This window comes from Cervus canadensis, chromosome 15 (genome assembly GCF_019320065.1).
Source record: "Cervus canadensis isolate Bull #8, Minnesota chromosome 15, ASM1932006v1, whole genome shotgun sequence".
In the NCBI taxonomy this organism is placed as follows: Eukaryota; Metazoa; Chordata; class Mammalia; order Artiodactyla; family Cervidae; genus Cervus; species Cervus canadensis.
The window spans coordinates 46,063,169-46,081,387 of record NC_057400.1 but is presented as its reverse complement, the minus strand read 5'-3'; the positions used below and the strand labels follow the sequence as shown (position 1 = coordinate 46,081,387).

At 35.9% G+C, this 18,219-nt stretch overlaps 1 protein-coding gene across 9 annotated transcripts in view; it reads left to right on the top strand.

The window, feature by feature from the left end:
• The window catches only part of SCN1A (sodium voltage-gated channel alpha subunit 1), a 186,969-nt gene that overhangs the window by 131,517 nt on the left and 37,233 nt on the right, over nt 1-18,219 (top strand). For all 9 annotated transcript variants that reach the window (XM_043487894.1, XM_043487896.1, XM_043487901.1 and 6 more), the window contains exons 14-17: nt 3,457-3,695; nt 5,051-5,224; nt 6,744-7,100; nt 8,441-8,923. In XM_043487894.1, the coding sequence (XP_043343829.1) occupies nt 3,457-3,695; nt 5,051-5,224; nt 6,744-7,100; nt 8,441-8,923 (1,253 nt within the window). The remainder of the gene's footprint in view (nt 1-3,456; nt 3,696-5,050; nt 5,225-6,743; nt 7,101-8,440; nt 8,924-18,219) is intronic.

The window sequence follows — 18,219 nt, the reverse complement described above, 5'->3', positions numbered from 1 at the left end:
TATGCTGTCTAGGTTAGTTATAGCTTTTCTTCCAAGGAACAAGCATTTTAATTTCATGGCTGCAGTGATTTTGGAGCCCAAGAAAATAGTCTGTCACTGTTTCTGTTGTTTCCCCATGTTTGCCGTGAAGTGATGGGACCAGATAACATGATCTTCATTTTTTGAATTTTGAGTTTTAAGCCAACTCTTTCACTCTCCTCTTTCACCTTCATTAAGAGGCTCTTTAGTTCCTCTTTGCTTTCTGCTATTAAGGTGGTATTATCTGCATATCTGAGGTTATTGATATTTCTTCCAGAAATCTTGATTCCAGCTTGTACTTCATCCAGCTCAGAATTTTGCATGATGTGTCCTGCATATAAGTTAAGTAAGCAGGGTGACAGTATACAACCTTGACATACTCCTTTCCCAATTTTGAACCAGTCCATTGTTCCATGTCCAGTTCTAACTGTCGCTTTTTGACCTGCATACAGATTTCTCAGGAGGCAGGTCAGGTGGTCTGGTGTTCCCATCTCTTAAAGAATTTTCCACAGCTTGTTGTGATCCACACATCAAAGGCTTTAGCATAGTAAATGAAATGGAAGTAGATGTTTTTCTGGAATTCTCTTGCTTTTTCTATGATCCAATGGATGTTTGCAATTTGATCTCTGATTCCTCTGCCTTTTCTAAATCCAGCTTGAACATCTAGAAGTTCTCAGTTCAAGTTCTCAATTCTCTTGACAGAGAATTTTCAGCATTACTTTGCTAGCATGTGAAATGAGTTCAATTGTGTGATAGTTTGAACATTCTTTGTCATTGCCCTTCTTTGGGACTGGAATGAAAACTGACCTATTCCAGTCTAGTAGCTACTACTGAGTTTTCCAAATTTGCTGGCATATTGAGTGCAGCATTTTAACAGCATCATCTTTTAGGATTTGAAATAACTCAGCTGGAATTCCATCACCTCTACTAGCTTTATTAGTAGTCATGCTTCCTAAGGCCCGCTTGACTTTACATTCCAAGATGTCTGACACTAGGTGAGTGATCACACCATCATGGTTATCTGTGTCATTAAGATCTTTTTTGTATAGTTCTTCTGTGTATTCTTGCCACCTCTCCTTAATACCTTCTGCTTCTGTTAGGTCCATACCATTTCAGTCCTTTATTGAGCCCATCTTTGCATGAAATGTTCCCTTGGTATCTCTAATTTTCTTGAAGAGATCTCTAGTCTTTCCCATTGTTTGTTTTCCTCTATTTCTTTGCATTGTTCACGGAGGAAGGCTTTCTTATCTCTTTTTGCTATTCTTTGAAACTCTGCATTTGATAGGTATAGCTTTCCTGTTCTCTTTTGCCTTTATCTTCTCTTATTTTCTCAGCTATTTGTAAATCCTCCTTAGCCCGCCATTTTGCCTTTTTGCATTTCTTTTTCATGGGCGGTTTTGGCCGGTGCCTTTTATATAGCATTATGAACCTCTGTCCATAGTTTTTCAGACCCTCTGTCTATCAAATCTAATCCCTTGAATCTATTTGTCACTTCCACTGTATTTTATTCAGGGATTTTGTTCAGGTCATACCTGAATGGTCTAGTGGTTTTCTCTACTTTCTTCAATGCAAGTCTGATTTGGCAGTAAGAAGTTCATGATCTGAGCCACAGTCAGCTCCTGGTCTTGTTTTTTGCTGACAGTATAGAGCTCTCTATCTTCAGCTGCAAAGAATATAATCAGTCTAATTTTGGTGTTGACCATCGGGTGATGTCCATGTGTGGAGTCATCTCTTGTGTTGTTGAAAGAGGGTGTTTGCTATGACCGGTGTGTTCTCTTGGGGAAAACAAAAAACTCTGTTAGCCTTTGTCCTGCTTCATTTTGTACTCCAAGGCCAAATTTGCCTGTTACTCCAGGTATTGCTTGACTTCCTAATTTTGCTCTCCCGTCCCCTATGATGAAAAGGACATCTTTTTTTGTTATTAGTTCTAGAAGGTCTTGTAAGTCTTCATAGAACCATTCAACTTTAGCTACTTTGGCATCAGTGGTTGGGGCATAGACCTAGATTACTGTGATAGAGAATGATTTGCCTTGGAAGCTACTGAGATCATTCTGTCTCAGACCAAACTATAGGGAGAGAACACAGTCCCACCCATCAACAGAAAATTGGATTAAAGATTTGCTGAGCATGGCCTTGCCCACAGAACAAGAGCAAAACAGAGCAAGACCCAGTTTCCCCACAGCCAGTTCCTCCCATCAGGAAGCTTCCACAAGCCTCTTATTTTCATCCAGCAGACAGAATGAAAACCACAATCACAGAAAACTAACCAAAGTGATCACATGGACCACAGCCTTGTCTAACTCAGTGAAACTATGACCCAAGCTGTGTAGGGCCACCCAAGATGGAAGGTCATGGTGGAGAGTTTGGACAAACGTGGTACACTGGAGAAGAGAATGGCAAACCACTTCATTCTTCTTGCCTTGAGAACCCCATGAACAACATGAAAAGGCAAAAAGAGTTGACACTGATAGATGAACTCCCCAGGTTGGTAGGCATCCAATATACTACTGGAGAAGAGCAAATAAATAGCTCCAGAAGAAATGAAGAGATTGAACCAAAGCAGAAACAGCACCCGGTTGTGGATGTGTCTGGTGATGAAAGTCTGATGCTGTAAAGAACAATATTTCATAGGAACCTGGAATGTTAGGTCCAAGGATCAGGGTAAACTGGAAGTGGTCAAACAGGAGATGGCAAGAATGAACATCGACATTTTAGGAATCAGTGAACTAAAATGAACCAGAATGGGTGAAACTAATTCAGATGACTATTATATCTACTACTGTGGGCAAGAATCCCTTAGGAGAAGTGGAGTAGCCCTTATAGTCAATAGAAGAGTCTGAAATGCAGTACTTGGGTGCAGTCTCAAAAGTGACAGAATCCTGTGTGTGGCAACTCCTTAAAAATGCACAATGAAGTATTCCTGTAAAGGGTTTCTAATCCTATTAGTCATAGTGACCATATTTTCTGTTCCATTTAGTTTAGGACTTCTGATACCATCCTAAACACACTCAAGACTGGAGGGAAAGAATGGGTCATTCTCACAAAATAAAAACAAACAGCTGATTCTTGGCTCTCTTATAGCCTCAGGATGATAGCATAGCCAGACATTAACATAGGATTACACACAGTATCTCTATTAAAAAGACAATCCATGTAACTTAGAGCCAAACATGGAGCCACAATATCAATGCATAAGAGAAGAAAATCATTCTTTGATACCCCTGTTCTATGTTTATGTCTGAAGAAATTTTGGGGCGGGATCTAAAGAGTAAATTCTACTTTTTAAATCACACTTTTTTTTTTTTTAATAATGAAGTACAAAAATAGGTTGACTGTAGCAAATGGAAATATTTGGTTAGTGAAATCTATTGGATCTGAGAGGAATATATGTGTTTAAAAATATCTTTCGGTGGTTGTTTTTATTTTTTTTTAATCCAGAACTTGAAGAATCCAGGCAGAAATGCCCACCGTGTTGGTATAAATTTTCCAACATATTCTTAATCTGGGACTGTTCGCCATATTGGTTAAAAGTGAAGCATATTGTCAACCTGGTTGTGATGGATCCTTTTGTTGACCTGGCCATCACCATCTGTATTGTCTTAAATACTCTTTTCATGGCCATGGAGCACTATCCCATGACAGACCATTTCAATAATGTGCTTACAGTAGGAAACTTGGTAAGCATATTGGAAGGTAAATGTGTTCAGTCTTCAAATTTTCTGTTTGAGAAACTGTTTGCATTTAATGTCTTATAGCAGTTAGCAGTCTTACCACCACCCTTTCTACTTCCTTGCTTTCAAAAGATGGGAATTATATCTAGCTGGCTATACCCTACCCTTTGCCAAAAATAGCCCTTAACAGCCCTTAAGATCCAAGTTGAAACTGAGAAAGACCGCAATAAAAACAGGCCTACATTACTACTTGAAAAAAATCAATACTGATATTTATAAGTAAAACAAGGCACAGAAGCAGTTCATAGTTTAAGGACACACTTTTTGAAACGATGATATCACAGTTTCCCTTCATATAGAAGGCTAAAATGAAATTACAGATCTTTTTATCTTGCTTAGTCATTCATCATCACTATAAGCCACAATTTATTTAACAACTCACAAGTGGCTCCAGCTTTTCTACTTCCAAGATCTAGGTAGGGCCTGTATTGTTTAATCCATCTAGTCTAGATCAAAGCCATAAAATAATAAAAACACCTAGTACATTTTGTGCATTATATGATTAACAAGGCCATTTTTTTTTTTAACAAGGCCATTTTTGGTGAAGGTTTCTACCTAATTCTTTCTCTTCTGAGCTTAAAAAAAAAATTGTTAAAGTGTTTGTTGTCTCAACTTAGGAATATTAGCTTTCATTTGCTGAAATAAAGGTCTCTAAAATAATGTATTCATTTTTCATAATATTTGTTCTGAGGTTTAAAGTTTTTGATGTAAGAAAGAAAAATATGTAAAGCATCCTGAATTATAGTTTTCCTATTTTTAAAGTTCTAGTATTTATCATTGAAGTAATTTTTTCATGTGCATAATAAATAATGATAATGCACATATTATAATATAGGTGCTCATGTGAAATAACTGTCTGAGTAGAGGGAAGTGGGAATAAGCTTATAGATAAAACTGTTTATGGGAAAAATCTTGTCAGTACCTGTGCTGTATGAAGTCTGAAGGAAAATGTAGTTGATGTAATGGAAAGAACACTGATTAAAAATAGATTTGCTCTCAAATCCTAGTTTTTCTAACTTTCTACTTGATGTTGGGCAAGCCACTACACCCATCTGAAGACATGTTTCCTAATTGGTAAAGTAAGAATTATAATACTCACATTATGTGTTTAACAGTGTTTCATTTGAGGATAAAATTAAATAACATATATGAGAGCTTTTTAACAACTATAAATTACTGTGCAAATGTAAGCAAGTAATAGAATAATTACTAGTGTAAACATTTTGTTCTAGGAGCAAATATTATGTCATGCTACTTTATCATTATCTGATGGAATTAGAGTAACTTTGTTTTGATCTTAGGTTTTCACTGGGATCTTTACAGCAGAAATGTTTCTGAAAATTATTGCCATGGATCCTTACTATTATTTCCAAGAAGGCTGGAATATCTTTGATGGTTTTATTGTAACGCTTAGCCTGGTAGAACTTGGCCTGGCCAACGTGGAAGGATTATCAGTTCTCCGTTCATTCCGTTTGGTAAAAAACAAAACAGTACAAAGACAAAAACCTTTCCAACAATAAGGGTTCTTGCATTATAGATTTTACCACACACCATTAACATTTTAAGTTTTTTGTGTAACATTTGCATTGTTATAAACAGTCCCTAAGTGGAAAAAATATTCCCACATATTTAGGAAAAAGCTTTATTGCAAAAATCCTGGTCATATAAAGTTGAATATGTTACTCAATTACCATTCCAACTAATTATTGTTTCTAGAGATGACGGCAGTTAATATTTTTGCATCTAAGAAAAGATTTTAATGAAAATGTATTTTAATAGTACTTTGAAAATATAAACACCCTTTTGTATTGGTGAATAACAACCAGATAAGGATGTGCATGTAGAAACCGTTTCTAATTGTATCTCTGGAAAATATTCTCCTTCCCAAAATCAGAGAAGAGGAATCAGAAGAATTATTTACTTAGTCCACTGATTCACATATATGTGCTTGCAAATATGGAAAGGATTATGAAGTCATGGGAAATATTCCAAGTTCTTAAATTCAGGTGCAGCTAGCTATGTCAGTGCTCCAGAGGAGCATTATGAATAATAAACACTTCACTGATAGCAGGCCTCTGTGTGCTGTTATTTTGCCTGCTATTGACAAATGAGTATCTTTGAGCAGAAATCATTGAGATCAAATATTAATATTAGTGTCAGTCCAGGTATGCCTTACAACCACCTTTACAAAACAACTTGGGGAGAGTATGTCCCCAAGTAATAATTAAAAATTCACTCTCAGGGAAAATTATCTATATAAATATGGAAGGATCAGACTCTTCCTGGGTGGGAGGAAGGGGTCCAAAAATGAGCCATGAGACTGGCCATGGTCAAGGATAGGACAGATGTTGTAAGAGAGCTTTTTTGTTGTTGTTTGTTTTTAGATAAGAGGCTCCTTTTGGGAAGACCTTTGCTTCTTGTTTGGTGAAGTGAAACATTTGCTCACAACTCTCTGTTCCCGATAGATTAGAAACAGGTCTTGGAGTAAAGCCAAGCACTGACAAAAAGACATCCAGACAGCCTGCTCTTCACATCTTTTGCTTAGGAGAGTGGTGCTGTGACAGTGCAATGGCACAGGTCATTCTAACTGGTTAAGGTCCAAAGGTCCAAAGGTTAAAAGTCTGAAAGCAAAGTGAAAGAATGCAAGGTGGCTCTTACCTATTTCCCCAATCAAGATTGTAATTTTTGCAATCAGTAGTGGCCCCGGACATCCACTAACTCTCTTAAAAAATGTCTTTTGTTATATACTTCAATATCTTTCTTATTCAGTTATAATTGATATAACACTATGTTTCAGGTTTACAAGATATGATGCAATATTTGTATATAGTACAAAATGATCACTACAATAAATTCAATTAACATCCATTACCATTATAACATCTGTAAAGCAAATGTTGTTAGAGATTCAATTTTAATCATTTCTTGGTAAACCTCACATGTAATGCTTTCAAAGATTGATCATAATAACATATATATTTTTTTATTTTCCAGCTCCGAGTTTTCAAGTTGGCAAAATCTTGGCCAACATTAAACATGCTAATAAAGATCATCGGCAATTCAGTGGGGGCTCTGGGAAATTTGACCTTGGTGTTAGCCATCATCGTCTTCATTTTTGCTGTGGTTGGCATGCAGCTCTTTGGTAAAAGTTACAAAGATTGTGTCTGCAAGATCAACAGTGAGTGTAAGCTCCCGCGCTGGCACATGAATGACTTCTTCCACTCCTTCCTCATTGTGTTCCGGGTGCTGTGTGGAGAGTGGATAGAGACCATGTGGGACTGCATGGAGGTTGCTGGTCAAGCCATGTGCCTCACTGTCTTCATGATGGTCATGGTCATTGGAAACCTGGTGGTATGTACCCATTTAAGATATGAGTTTCAGAAATGGATTAAGAGCACAGTGAAATGATGCCCATTTTGTCTAAAAACAAAAATTATGATTATCAATTTCAAAAGTCTCTTACCTTGGATATACTTACAATCTTACTTTGACAAACACAACCAGTGACCCTACAATGTTTGTTCTCAACTGTTTTGCCAGTCATTTCATCACACTTATTATGTGAACTCCTATGGAGTATAATATTAAAGACAGGTTTATAAGGCTATGTTGGAAACATTTTAAAAATTCAGATCCAAGGAAGGGAAAAGTCTGAAAAAAAAATAAATTTAGAGAAAAGCCAAACTTACTTGCTAGTATGGGACTAAAATGTGGTACTTTCCTTTGTTCCTAGCTATTTCAACTTTTCTTTGCCCGTTCATTATAGATACTATTTAGTCACTCTATATTATAAGGCAGATTCATGAACCAACCTGGGTTAGTCAATCCTTACATCAAAACAGAGGTTGGCTAAAGATTCCTAACCCACATGGAGTAACTAATCCGTCCTCTCTTTTAGGTTTGGTACCTTACTGTTACCATATAAAAATATATAATATACTCCAAAGGATATGTACATTATTTTCACTTTCATGCATTGGAGAAGGAAATGGCAGCCCACTCCAGTGTTCTTGCCTGAAGGATCCCAGGGACGGGGGAGCCTGGTGGGCTGCCATCTATGGGGTCGCACAGAGTCGGACAAGACTGAAGCGACTTAGCAGCAGCAGCAGCATGCCAGTCTCATGGAAACATTAGTGATTGTTTATAAATAGTTGTCCTAATTAGTCAGCAGTGGGGTATGAGAAAAATAGTAGATCAAGAAAACATATGTTGATGCCTATGTTAAGCCCATAATTCTCATTCTGGATCATAATGATTTTCTTTCAATTAATATCCAATTTAATATATCTTCATCAAAAAAGAAACTATCATATGCAATTAAATGCATAGTTTTAAAAACTAAGGAATTTTAAGTTTAGTCTTATATAGAGCCCATATAAGTTTATTTCTTATAATCACATAATTATAAGTTTAGTAAAACCTTAGGTCTGCTCATTCAGAGTCTTCATTTTGTAAGTAGAGGAACTCGAGACCAATGGAAATCATGTCTTTGCCCATGGATGAATTGTGGCACAGCTGTTAAGCCAGATCACAAATTTAGATCTCTGAACTTCTAGTCACTATGCTGTGGTGTTTCTTTCACCTCATTGTTAGAACTTATAGTTTCCTCAACATTTCAAGGAATAAGTGATCTCAATCTGCTCTTCTTCACATTGGAGTGAAATTATAATGATGTTTGTGTTATTTTTAAGGTCCTGAACCTCTTTTTGGCCTTGCTTCTGAGCTCATTTAGTGCAGACAACCTTGCGGCCACTGATGATGATAATGAAATGAACAATCTCCAAATTGCTGTGGATAGGATGCACAAGGGAATAGCCTATGTGAAGAGAAAAGTATATGAATTTATTCAACAGTCCTTTGTTAGAAAACAAAAGATTTTAGATGAAATTAAACCACTTGATGATCTAAACAACAGGAAAGACAATTGTATGTCCAATCATACAGCAGAGATTGGGAAAGATCTTGACTATCTTAAAGACGTAAATGGAACTACAAGTGGAATAGGAACCGGCAGCAGTGTTGAAAAGTACATTATTGATGAAAGTGACTACATGTCCTTCATAAACAATCCCAGTCTTACTGTGACTGTACCAATTGCTGTGGGAGAATCTGACTTTGAAAATTTAAACACGGAGGACTTCAGTAGTGAATCAGATCTGGAAGAAAGCAAAGAGGTAAGATTTTAAAGATGTGGTTGGACATAAATGTATATGTATATACATGCATTATATTGCCTTTATTTATGATTATATATTCTCCATGTAGGATATTTTTGCCATAATATAAAATATTTCATTGAAGAACCAAAGATTTAAGCTCAGTGAGATGATTAATAAGTTAAAGAATAATATATGTGTATGTTTTCTCATCCGAGTAGTATAAGTTTTCTCATCCTAAGTAACGGGTATTTATTAGATGATGAATGAATGAACGATCCAGGGAATGAACAAGCTTCATTGGATTTAATCTTTGTAATAACCTCAGAAAGATTTGTTGTTATTCTAACCTTTCAGAGAAGAAAATTAGCTTAGGAAATTTAAGCCCATATTACTAATGAGGAGGTATAGCTGAGAATTGAACTTACAGTCTCTATGAGCTCTGTATATATTACACTGCATTGCACTAATTCACATACATGAAAGAGAATTTAACAACAAGAAATAGTCTATGTCATTCCATTAAGGTGACTCAAATGGTAAAGAATCTGCCAGCAATGCAGGAGACGCAGGTTTGATCCCTTGGTTAGGAAAATCCCCTGGAGAAAGGAATGGCTACCCACTCCAGTATTCTTTCCTGGAGAATTCTGTGGTCAGAGGAGCCTGGTGGGCCACAGTCCTTGGGGTTGCAAAGAGTTGGACATGACTGAGCAATTAACACTTTCTTCTGAACTACATGTTAATCTTCCAGGCTGCCATAGCAATGCTCCACACACTGGGTGGCTGAAACAATCAAAATGTATTTTCTCACGTTTCTGGAGAGTGGAAAGTGCAAGGTCAAGGTGCTAGGAGGGTCAAGGTCTGGGGAGAACTCTCTCTCTGCGTTGCAGATAGCTGCCTTCTCACTATGTCCTCGCATGGCCTTTCCTCAGCATGTGGGTGTGAGCTCTGGTCTCTCTTTTTATAAGAGCACCATCCCTATTGGATTAGCAGTTGGATCAAGACCTCACTTAACCTTTATCACTACTTCATAAGCCCTGTCTCCAAATAGAGTCACACTGGGAGTTATTGCTTCAAAATAATAATTTTGAGGGAACACAATTCAGTCCATAGCAACTGACTTAGAAATATTAATCTGAAATTTGAATGGATTTAAAAGATAATTCCAAAGAAACATAAAACAAAACACCTTCACTTTCCATTTATTGTGTGGAAGTCTCAAAAATGGTAAGAGGGCTTAGGTTACATAGTCCAAATTTTTAAAAATTTATTTAAACATTTTATCTTTAAAACAGGTTCACAGAAAAATTGAGAGGAAGACAGCAAAATTTCCACATACTCCAATTTCTTTTATTTGTTGAATCTATAGTGATGTGTCATTATCACCCAAAGTCCATAGGTTGCACTTGGATTCATTCTTGGTATTATCCATTTTATAGTCAGTTCAGTTGCTCAGTCATGTCCAATTCTTTGCAACCCCATGGACTGCAGCAGGCCAGGTTTCCCTGTCCATCACCAGCTCGCAGAGATTGCTGAAACTCATGCCCATGGAGTTAGTGATGCCACTCAGCCATCTTATCCTCAGTCATCCCCTTCTTCTCCTGCCCTTGATCTTTCCCAGTAGCAGGATCTTTTCAAATGAGTCAGTTCTTCACATCCGGTGGCCAAAGTATTGGAGTTTCAGCTTCAGCATCAGTCCTTCCAATGAATATTCAGGACTTATTTCATTTAGGATTGACTGGTTGGATCTCCTTGCAGTCCAATGGACTCTCAAGAGTCTTTCCCCACACCACAGTTCAAAACCATCAATTCTTCAATGCCCAGCCTTCTTTATAGTCCAACTCTCACATCCATACGTGACTACTGGAAAAACCATAGCTTTGACTAGACGGACCTTTGTTGGCAATGTAATGTCTCTGCTTTTTAATATGCTGTCTAGGTTGGTCATAGTTTTTCTTCCAAGGAGCAAGTGTCTTTTAATTTCATGGCTGCAGTCACCATCTGCATTGATTTTGGAACTCAAGAAAATAAAGTCTGTCACTGTTTCTATTGTTTCCCCATCTATTTCCCATGAATTGATGGGACCAGATGCCATGATCTTTGTTTTTTGAATGTTGAGTTTTAAGCCAGCTTTTTCACTCTCCTCTTCTGCACAACTGTCTGAAGGCATTTATTGACTGTTACTGAATCACACAGAGCAGTTTAAATGGGTCTAAAAATCCTCTGAACTCTATTCATCCATCCCTCTATACTAACCTCTGGCACTGATCTGTAACTGTTTCTGCCTTTTTCAGACTATCATATACTTGGAGTCATATAATATGTAGCCTTTTCAGACTGGCTTCCTTTACTTAATAATCTGCATTTAAGACTCTTCCATGTCTTTTCATGGCTTGATAGTTCACTTCTTTTAGTGCTAAGTACTATTTTGTTGTCTGGATGTTTGTTTATCCATTCACTTACTGAAGGACATTGGTTATTCCAAGTTTTGGCCATTATGAATAAAGCTACTATAAACAGAGTCGTATGCAGGCTTTTGTGTGGACATAAGACTTCAACTCATTTGGTTAAATAACAAGAATGGCAATTGCTGATGGTATGCAAAGTGTAAGTTTTATTTTGTAAGAATTTACAACCTGGCTTCAAAGTGGCTGTATGGTTATTCATAGCCACTAGCAATGAAGGAGAGCTTCTGTTGCCCCACAGCATTTGGTCTTGTCAGTGTTCAGGATTTTGGCCATTCTAGTAGATGTGTTGTTATTCAGTCACTCAGTTGCATCCAACTCTTTGTGACCCCATGGACTGCAGCACACCAGGCTTCCCTGTCCTTCACCATCTCCCAGAGTCTACTCAAACTCATGTCCATTGAGTCAGTGATGCTCAATAGATGTGTAGTGGTACCACATTGGTTTTCTTTATTTTTCATTGAAGGGCAATTACAATTGTCCACAACTAATATTGTGCTGATTTCTGCTATATAACAACATGAATCAGCCATAGGTATACATATGTCCCCTCCCGTTAAACCTCCCTTCACAACCCATCCCACTCCTCTAGGTTGTCAGAGCCTTGGTTTGAACTCCCCAAGTCATATAGCAAATTCCCACTCGCTATCTGTTTTACATATGGTTGTGTATCTATTTCCATGCTGCTTTCCCCATTCATCTCACCCTCTCCTTCCCCCATCCCCGTGTCCACAGGTCTGTTCTCTATGTCTGCATCTCCATTGCTACCCTGCAGTAGGTTCATCAGGACCATATTACTAGATACCATATAAATATACAGTAGCTGTTTTTTCTCTTTCTACTTACTTCACTCTGTAGGCTGTAGGTTCATCCACCTCATTAGAACTGAATCAAATGCATTCCTTTTTATGACTGAGTATTATTCCATTGTATATATGTACCACAGTTTCCATTGTATATATGTGCCATTACTTTGCCAACAAAGGTCCGTCTAGTCAAGGCTATGGTTTTTCCAGTAGTCATGTATAGATGTGAAAGTTAGACTACAAAGAAAGCTGAGGCTGAAGAATTAATGCTTTTGAACTGTAGTGTTAGAGAAGACTCTTGAGAGTCCCTTGAACAGCAAGGAGATTCAACCAGTCCATCCTAAAGGAAATCAGTACTGCATATTCATTGGAAGGACTGATGCTGAAGCTGAAACTCCAGTACTTTGGCCACCTGATGTGGAGAACTGACTCATTTGAAAAGACCCTGATGCTGGGAAAGACTGAAGGTGGGAGGATAAGGGGACGACAGAGGATGAGATGGTTGGATGGCATCACCGACTTAATGGACATGAATTTGAGTAAACTCTGGGAGTTGGTGATGGACAAGGATGCCTGGAGTGCTGCAGTTCATGGGCTCGCAAAGAGTCAGACTTGACTGAGCAACTGAAGTGAACTGACTGACCACAGCTTCTTTATCCATTCATCTGTTGATGGACAACTCTGTTGCTTCCATGTCCTAGCTACTGTGAATAGTCCTGCATTGAACATTGTTTTTTAATTTACATTTTATGAAGACATATTATGTGGAGGATCTTTTCATATGCTGCTTTGTCATCTGTTTGTCTTCTTTGATGAGGTATCTGTTGAGAACTTTGATCTGTTTTTTTTTTTTTTTTAATCAAGTTGTTTTCTTATTGTTGAGTTTCGAGAATTCTTTGTGCATTGTGAATAACAGTCCTTTCCAGCTTCATTTTTGCAAAGATTTTCTCCTAATCTATGGCTTCTCTTCTCACTCTCTTGATGATGCCTTTCACAGAGCAGATATTTTTAGTTTTAATGAAGCCTAGTTTATCAATTCTGTTTTTCATGGATTGTGCCTTGACAGATTTATGAAATCTAGGCAAAATTGCTGAGACTATGCAAAAGGCAAATAAAATCATATCTCCCCAGTTAGAAAATAATTCCTTTGGCAATGGATTGTGTTTTATATAATTTTAATCCTCTGAAGCACCTAATACATTGTTGCATACATAATAAGGGCTCAATATCTTTTTGAGTTTAGATTGATTTGTATGGATCCTAAAGTAAGAGTATGTTGGTCTTAACTCTATTATGGGCAATCACTGATTGTATATTATCCAGTTTCCTAGTTATAATATGAGTATATATGTCCTGTAGTGCTTATAGGAATCTTATGAGAACCTAAAAGCTGTTCAGAAGTTAAAAGGACTCAAAAACAAAAGGTAGTGATGGTGCAATTACTACCCTAACTCTGCTTAAATAAATACTTTTAAAATCAACTGAGTTATTAAACTTATGTCTCTTTGGAATAAAAACAACATATTAGTAGCATAATTAGGCGAAAGTACCCTTATTTTAGCAATAAGTGTGTGCCAGAATGAAGTAAAACTGTCATTTGAGTCTTCGTAATTCAGATCATGTTAATAACATGTCATTTGTTGTCTGCTCACCATAGGCAAAACACTGTTTTTAGAGCTTTACACATAGCATTATCTCATTCAGTCTTCACACCATGAGATAGATACTATTATTCTAATCTTACAAATAAGAAAATTGAACACAAAGAGTTTAAGTAACTTGCCAAGGTCATACAAGTAGTAAAGATTGATCCTGGCCTAGAATCCAGGAAGTGAGCTACAGTTTATATTTTGAACCATTACCTTAAATTTCCTTAACAATGTCTAAAAGTATACTATCTCTGGTATCTCTTTGAATTGAATAATACTGTTTCCTGACAAACTAATAAGTGTTCACTATAGAGTTGGTATTGAATACCAAGCCCTTGTCACCTGGCACAGGTTAATGATATAGCCAGGAGAATCTGAATCTCCATCAGTCCTGGAGGGTCCTCTTCCTCCTTTGCTGGCCTATAATTTAGACTGATCTGCTTCTGTATACCACACTAATCTGTAGAGATCTGCCAATTACAGAGCTCTTATTCTCTCAAATTATGGGCACTCAAAGTTGTGCTTTAGGAATATACCTTTCTGCATTTAATCCCACCTATAAGAATCCTCCAAATAATTAGTAAGCACTTCTGTGGTTGCATTGTTAGTTTATGAAGTCTTTGAGAATAGGGAAAACACCAACCATGTATTATTCACCTTAAGTCCGCAGCGTTCATTGCTCCCAATGAACAAGTAGATCCCACTTGTCCTCCCAGTGATAAATATTTACTTACTGTCTGCTGATATTTCCTCATCTAATACTTTTATCTTTATTATGCATGATATAAGTTGAAGAACACATGATCATTTTCAATCTGTTACATACTGCTGAATATCAACAAGTTAAATTAGTGCTACCATATAAAGGTCTACAGGGAATGCCTTATGTGGACAATAATCAGTTTTAAAATGTGTCTAAGAACATGAATTAAGCTCATTTCATTTAACATAATATGCCCCATTTAACATAATATGCCCCACATTTATCCTAGTCTCTAGAATACAGTAAATGCATGTTAAATAAATGCATCCAGTAAATGCATGTTAAATAAAGAAATAAGAATAGGAAGTCTTTGGTTAATCTTGAATCAAATGGATATATACCAAGACTTCTGCAAATATCCAAATTAATGAACACCATCATAACATAATTTTCCCCAATAGAAAAATAGCAGACAATATATCTGGAGATATTAAGAATCTGCTGGAAGATAGGAATATATGCCTCCAGCTTTTTTGTGTAGACCATCTCTTTACCTCATGGTCTCTACAGCAGGGATTGCCTCCATCTTATTAGTTTGACATACATTAAAGCAGAATTCAGACTATGTGCTGTATGTTCAGTCGCTGAGTCATGCCCAGCTCCTTACGAGCACATGGAAGGTAGCCATCCAGGCTCTTCTTGCCCATGAAATTTTTCAGGCAAGAATACTGGAGTGGATTGCCATTTTCCTCCTCCTGGGCATCTTCCCACCCAGGGATTAAACCTGTCTCTTGCTTCTCCTGCTTTGGCAGGCAGATTCTTTACCACTAGCGCTACCTAGGAAGCCCAATTCAAAGTATATTAGATTGATGTTTCTTCACCTTCACTGGTACATAAGGCAAATGTTTGACTAACAGAAGATTTCACAATTAATAAGAAAATTGTATATGTATTAAATATGCATAATCAACTGAAGACTGTCATTACAACATAAATCTTGAAGAAATCATCTGAGTTTAGGGATGACAAGGAAACTGAAGAGTTAGTATTTGATTTTTCCGTAACTTCCCTATGGAAATTCTAAATCTCAGTACAGAATCTGTTCCTTTGACACTGTTGCTTTGATGAAAGTGTTTAATAGAAGTCACTTTAATTTTTAATATGGTTAGTGTACACTAGAAATATTTACTAATGCAGAGTGTACACAATTAAATATTAATACTGATATTTTTGATGTTGAGCATCTCAACTATATGATTTAAGATAAATATCTTAAATATATATGTTAATATGAATACATATAATAACAGTAAAATTCTCACCTTTAAAATAGTATATGCCAGCTTTTAAAATATTTTTTCAAAAATAAAAAACACATGTATTATACACATATTCTGTATCTTTTTGACCCTTAAATTCCAGATTAATTTTTAAAATATTTCATCACATTATAAATTGAAATTCTATTACACCCTATAAATAAGCTCCCTGTAACAAACCAAGTCTAAAATAACAGTATAAACATCCTGAGATCAAGTCAGAGAACAATAACCAAAAGAATTGTGATCACTTACTCTAAGAAATATTGTGGAGAGTACTGTTTGCTTTGCTTTGTTTGTTTCACCCTCAAGGTCAAAATCATTTGCTATAGTAGAAAATATTTTTCAAAAAGCAAGAAATGTTGCATAAATCCACTGAGGAGGAAAAATGTTCTTCCCATCAGGATTGTAGTTATTAAGTGGTTATTGAATGCCCTTGTATACAAGGCAAAGTGGATGCTTCAGATGCGATGTAGTTCTTTCATTCTCTCTGTTCACTTATTGTCATCCTGCCAAGCATATATGGACAATAAGTCAGTATACAATTGAGCCATTGAGAGTTACATGTGAAAATATATTTTTAAATGAACTAGCCCAGTTGGAAATGAGCAAATTAAAGGTTAATTAATGGCTTAATAAACATAAAACTCAATACTTAAAATAGTCTATTAATCCCAAAGGCCATGAGAACCAATTGCTTTATTATGTGAATGATGAATTTCAAAATAAAAGTGAACTTCAATGTAAGAACAAAAAGGAAAAATTAATTGTTTTATTGTTTTTAATTCAATACAAGTACTTATTTGAAAATTTTAATTTTGTTGTTATCCAACTTATTTTGTAGTTTATCTGAATTCATATCTCATGTTTATCTGAATTAATATCTCAGGTCTAAAAATCTTTTCCTTCCCTTATGAGTAATAGTGTTTTTACTCCAACTAAATAAAGGATTCAGAACCACATTATCTTTGATTTCAACAATGATAAATATAAAAATACACTGAAAAAGTATAGTGGTTGTGAGAGTTTTAATACTATTCTTTTGGTCTGTAATGAATCAAAGAAAAATAAGGATGTCGATCATTTGAATAATATAAATAGTAAAATGTTATAAATGTTATCTAGAAAAACTATATGTACAGAGAATTCTTATTTTCAATAGCCCATGGTGTATTTATATAAATTAATAATGTACTGGGTTTCAAAGTAAGCCTCAATAAATTCAAACAAGCAAACATTGTGGGGTTATTATCCCAGTAAATTCAAGATAGAAGATGTCATTTAGGGTTATTGTCTAATCACAATGCAGTTAAAACTAGAAATTAATAATAAAATAACAGAAAAAATATAACCATTTGAGAATTTAAGAGTTTCCTCCCAAGCAAATATTAGGTTAAGTAGAAAATAAAATATATTAATAACTGTTTAGAAACTAAGAACTTTTTCTCTCAAAAATCTATGAAATTGGACCAAACACCCTCTGAATATCTGTTAACACAGATGACCAAGAAAGAATGAAAGAACATGACATAGAACTTAATTTGAGAAATTAGAACTAGAACAACACAACAAAGGGAACATAAATAAAGAGAAATTAATGTAGCAGGTAATATTAGTGTAGTAGGTGGTTCTTAGGAAAAAAATCAATAAAACATACAAACTTTAGTATTACCAGTAGGATCATAAGATGATGCCAATGACTCAACAAGCTTGGGTTCAGTTTATTAATGCTGTTATTTAATCTATTTTTGTTTAATACATTTATTATTTATTTTTTAATTTCAAATTTACCTACTAATGTTCTTTATTTGGTTCATCAGTCTAAACCCTTGCTGCCTCCTCTGTGTTGTCTAGGCATGCTTCTCAGCTCAGTCTTTCTCTATCAGTTTTGTTTGTCTTTCTTTTCTTTTTCACACTAATTCTATTTATTTCCATTATGTACAAACTTAAAGAAAAAACACTAAAATTTTTCTTGGGGTAGCATAATTTATCTAGAGTAGATGAGCTGGCCTGAGTCCACTGCCTGTGGTTTGTTTTTTCTAACATTCACATGTCACTTTATCTGATGTCAGTATGATTTAAAGTTGGGGCAAGTTTCCCTCACTAGTGTGAGAATCAGGGTCTGTCCCAGGGGTCAGCCAGGGTGTGGCTTACCAGGCTTCTTTTGCAAAATGTTGTTTTGGGGACATATTTAAACCATATATGAATACTAAATTTAAAAATCTAATTTGTAATCATGTCCCATTCCTGAAATGCTCCTTCTGGATCCCAAATATTAAACTGCTTCATTTTGAAAAATGATACATACTTACATTAAAATATCTCTGTGGGCCTCTTGTTCAAGCCTGGGCTCATTGTTTCAAGTTCTACAT